Source organism: Odontomachus brunneus, unplaced genomic scaffold, assembly GCF_010583005.1.
Source record: "Odontomachus brunneus isolate Ranch 3 - 2012 unplaced genomic scaffold, Obru_v1 Obru_scaffold_021, whole genome shotgun sequence".
NCBI classification, from domain to species: Eukaryota; Metazoa; Arthropoda; class Insecta; order Hymenoptera; family Formicidae; genus Odontomachus; species Odontomachus brunneus.
In genome coordinates this window covers 1,140,226-1,144,294 of record NW_022639471.1, presented here as the reverse complement: position 1 = coordinate 1,144,294, position 4,069 = coordinate 1,140,226, and the positions used below count along the sequence as shown (strand labels likewise).

Below are 4,069 nucleotides of genomic sequence, written 5' to 3'. Positions count from 1 at the left end.
CTCTCTCTCTCTCTCTCTCTCTCTCTCTCTCTCTCTCTCTCTCTCTCTCTCTCTCTCTCTCTCTGTTCGCCACGGAAAAAGTCTGTTCGCGACGTGACTCTTCTCCCGCCGGTTCGATAAATGTCGCGAAAACACGTCGCGATGTCCTCGAGGCGTGCTACGGACATATGCGAGACACGTCGACGCCTTTTATCGGTTATCTCCCCGTTGTTACTCGGACAGTTATTTCCCCCTTCGGGACCGAGTCTCGGCACCGAATTCGCGCGTCGAACGTTCCGCACGATTAAAAGGGGCGAAATGAAAAATAGACGAAAAAATCCCATTCGTAAAATAATGCTTTCCAAAGCACGCGCGCATATGTATGTGTATATGTGTGTGTGTGTGTATGCGCACGAGCGAGTGTGTAATCGTGACAGCGCGATGAGCGAGCGCGTTTCCCAATAAAAAGTTTAAAGCTCTCGTTACGACGTGGAATCGTATTTTTCAGGCGCACGGGACTCACCGTTGTAATTACGATGGCGAGCGAGCGTGACGTAATAATTCCCGGTGATAAATATGATAACCGGATGTTTGACGAGCACGAGATTTATTATCGGGAAGCACCACAGGACCCGCTTTCGCGCGTGTTTTCTCGGTTTTGTGCGATAACTCCGACCGGATTGTCGCGCGGTATATCTTTCATCCCGTGAGAGCGTCGACCGATCTTGTTAATTCGCGTCGCACGTCGCGCGCGGCTACGTCACGGACGAACACGATTCCTTTAATTTGTTTAATTTGTCCTCTCTTTCTCTCTCTCTCTCTCCCCCTCGTAAACTGGCGCTCGACCTGTTTCTGCGAAAACACGCGAGCGGTCGTTACAACGCGCGGGAGCGATATGAAGTTTTCCGCGTTACTGTATTTATTTAATTATCGTCGCAGCCCTTTTTGCCCCCTCGCTTCCTCCGCCGCGCGATGGATGTGTCTAAAAATTGAGCGCACTCACCACTATGTATTCGCGCGCGGAGATACGTTATTCGCCGCGTCGCTCGCTCGCTCGCTCTGTGAATGCATTCCGCGTCCCCGTTCCTCCCGTGCTCGAGCGAAAATATCACACGGAGGACAAAGTTTCTCGTAATCCGGCAATCTGCAGATTAGCTAGCGGAGAGAGAGACTGCGAGCTTCCGATAAAACGCGCCCGGTGCATCGTACCGCGAGGGAAACCGTGCGAACTTCGCCCTTTGGGCGTGAAACGGAAAATAAATTTGCGCGGAATGAAATACGATCTGCGCTTGTGAATTAAATATTTCGTTTGCGATAATGAGAGAATTATATACGTCTGCTTTCATGCAAGTTCGCGTGAGGGGAAGAGAAGCAGAGAGAGAGAGAGAGAGAGAGAGAGAGAGAGAGAGGGAGAGAGGGAGAGGAAAAAAGAATTTCCAGCGGAAGAGAATTTATGGTAGCACAGCCGCTGGTGGTTTCTAAATAATTTCGGGTCAAGGTGAGATGGGAGTATGGTGTACGGGAAAATATAACGCGGTCTAGTCTCCGGAAAGGTTAAAGGTTGTTTCTCTACGAGCCGCAACGAGCAGCGGGCTTGTCGGCAATTAACAAGCCGTGTTATCGACTTTACGAAGGGATCCGCGTAGCTTGTTATGCGTTTCATTATCGACGTAACAAGAGTAGCGTGTTAAATGCATGGTACATCGTATTACACTTGACGTGTAGAGATGTAATGAAAAAACAACAATTTATCAAGTAAAAGGAAAATTCATAGAAAGGGTGACAGATAAGTTCAACCTATCGAATCGTATGGTCCTGTTACCTTGAAATCAGGATCGGTTGTCATCCTCTTGAACGAGCCGATGATATAGAGCGTGCCTGTGCCCGTGTCCACCATTTTAGCCTGTGTACTGTACCTGAAACACCAACGATCGCAATCGCGAGCTGAAAACCGAAAAGAGCTGAGTGAAATTTTCCCTTAGAAATAATCCACTCGCTCTTATAAACAGTCGCTACTTTTAGCTAAGCCATTCCGGCAAGGTTTTACCGATTGCGGTGCTACACTTATAACTAAAACATCAGTTTTGGCGCTACTGTGCTTATACCTTCAACAGCACTTCACTGAAGAATGCACCGATTTTACTTTAGAGAGCTCCGAGTTCGCGAAAGGCTGGAGGTGCACGGAGCATCTTGTATATAATCTAGTGGAGAGAGATATTGGGGCGAATGCGATCAATTTTGATGTATCGTGGGTGAGGGAAAAGAGCTATCAATTGGTCGTCTTCAGTTCTCGACCGCTCTTCGTCTTAACGTCTTCGTGACGGTAACCCTCCGGAAGATCGAGACCCTCCGGCGCACCCTCAATCTTATTCTTACCCCTTGTCCCTTGCTGTACAGCGAGGGTGGCCAGGCATTGTGCGTGCGAACAAAAAGCGCTCGCGAGGAAGCGATCTCGCTGGTTGCTGTCCTCTTGTAAGAGTTCGCGAAAGCTGTTTGCGTTGCGTCGCTTCCGAAGTTGTGCGGCGTCTTGTGTCTTTCGTCATGTCGTCTTTGTACGTATAATCACCGCGTATATCGTTTAATATGCATTATCTGTCACAATTGTCGGGACAGGGAAATTATTATCGAGAGGGAAATTATTATTTCGGTCGATTAAGATCGAACGTAGGAGGCGACGGAGGGGACTTTTGGCGTCGCTCGAACTTTGGATGCTTGGCACGGAATTTCCGAGGACCGTCGTCTCGAACTCGCATTGTTAAGTTAATTGACGATCGTCGTTAGCTGTGTGCCGTGTCTTTAGGCTACACGACGCTCCTCGTCGGGGTTGAACGACGGGTAGATCGTGAAGGGAGTGAATAGGGAAAGCAGGAGGGAGTTCCGCTCGACTGGTGGCGGCCGATGTTGGGGTGCCTCTTCAAAGAAAGTAGAGGACGAGGAAGAGGGTGGAGGAGCAAAGTAGATTCCGTACTCTGCAGGAGTATGTCGTTCCACCGATTTTTCGACAATGTCGAGTTTCTGTCGAACAGTTTTGTAACCCGTTTATGTGTGTGTGTGTCGCGTCAACGATTTTCACATCTAAATCGTGAAGGGATAAATCGATGTTTCTTTCTTTTCATTTACTTTAAACCGGGAAGATAAGTTTGAAACGGAATAAACACGTTCGAGGCACAAACGGCGAAAATAAAAATCGTACATGTTGAGCTCGGAGATATCGGGGAAGCCTCCGCCGTCTGAAGACGTTCCAGAGCGGAAGGAGGGGCAAATCCTTCGCTCTACATAAAGATGAAGAAAGAAGGGCGAGAGAGCGGAGGCCGAGAGAGTTCACCGACGCTCGTGCACGATCGACTCGAGGGGCTTATTCCGGCAGAGATGCCGCTGCTCGAGGACCGGCGACGATCATTAAAAGTTTAAACGGCCTCCATTGAAGTGAACGACGGCGGCGGATCCGACACTCGGCTCCAAATCCACCGTCTCGCTTTGACTTCCTTAGCTTCCTCTCTTTATCTCTCGTTCTCTTACGAAGAAGGGCTGCGCAAAGGGAAATCCGAACCGCCGGAGGAAGGCACGTAGACGCCACTTGCTACGTTCACGCGATCATGCGGGTGTAACGTAGCACACGCCACGATATTAACGATAACAACGACAACTTTGCAGCGAGTATCGAATACTCGTAATCGAAAACGCGCAGTAGATGGTAGGAGAACAATGAACTGGGCGAGATCGAGCGATAACTACAAACGTTATTGAAACTTCTCTCATGGATAAATGTACATCCAGAAAAGAAGAGAACTCTGTCTGCAAGGTGCTATTTCCTATAATCCCATATTCCAAGCGAACACTTTTAGCTAAAGAGTATTCTTTTTTTAAAAAATGAAGTGAACTGTTATATACACAGGGTGTTCGGTAACTGATCGAACAATCGCCGTGTACGAGTAGAACGGGTCAAAATAATATCATAAAAGTTATATACCATTTTGCAATTTTTTCAATATTTATTCTGTAATTAATTAAAATGTATAAACGAATGAGTTCACGAGAAGCGGTAGGACAGGCTTTGTGTGTAAAAGAAATAGCTTACTTCTTACCAACG

At 47.8% G+C, this 4,069-nt stretch overlaps 2 protein-coding genes across 3 annotated transcripts in view; one reads left to right on the top strand and one right to left on the bottom strand.

The window, feature by feature from the left end:
- Positions 1-4,069, top strand: part of LOC116842134 (ATPase family AAA domain-containing protein 1-B-like) — a 188,467-nt gene that overhangs the window by 67,536 nt on the left and 116,862 nt on the right.
- LOC116842133 overlaps positions 1-4,069 on the bottom strand; it is a 59,912-nt gene that overhangs the window by 12,517 nt on the left and 43,326 nt on the right. For both annotated transcript variants that reach the window (XM_032810885.1, XM_032810886.1), the window contains exon 4: positions 1,802-1,895. In XM_032810885.1, coding sequence (XP_032666776.1) covers positions 1,802-1,895 — 94 coding nt within the window. The remainder of the gene's footprint in view (positions 1-1,801; positions 1,896-4,069) is intronic.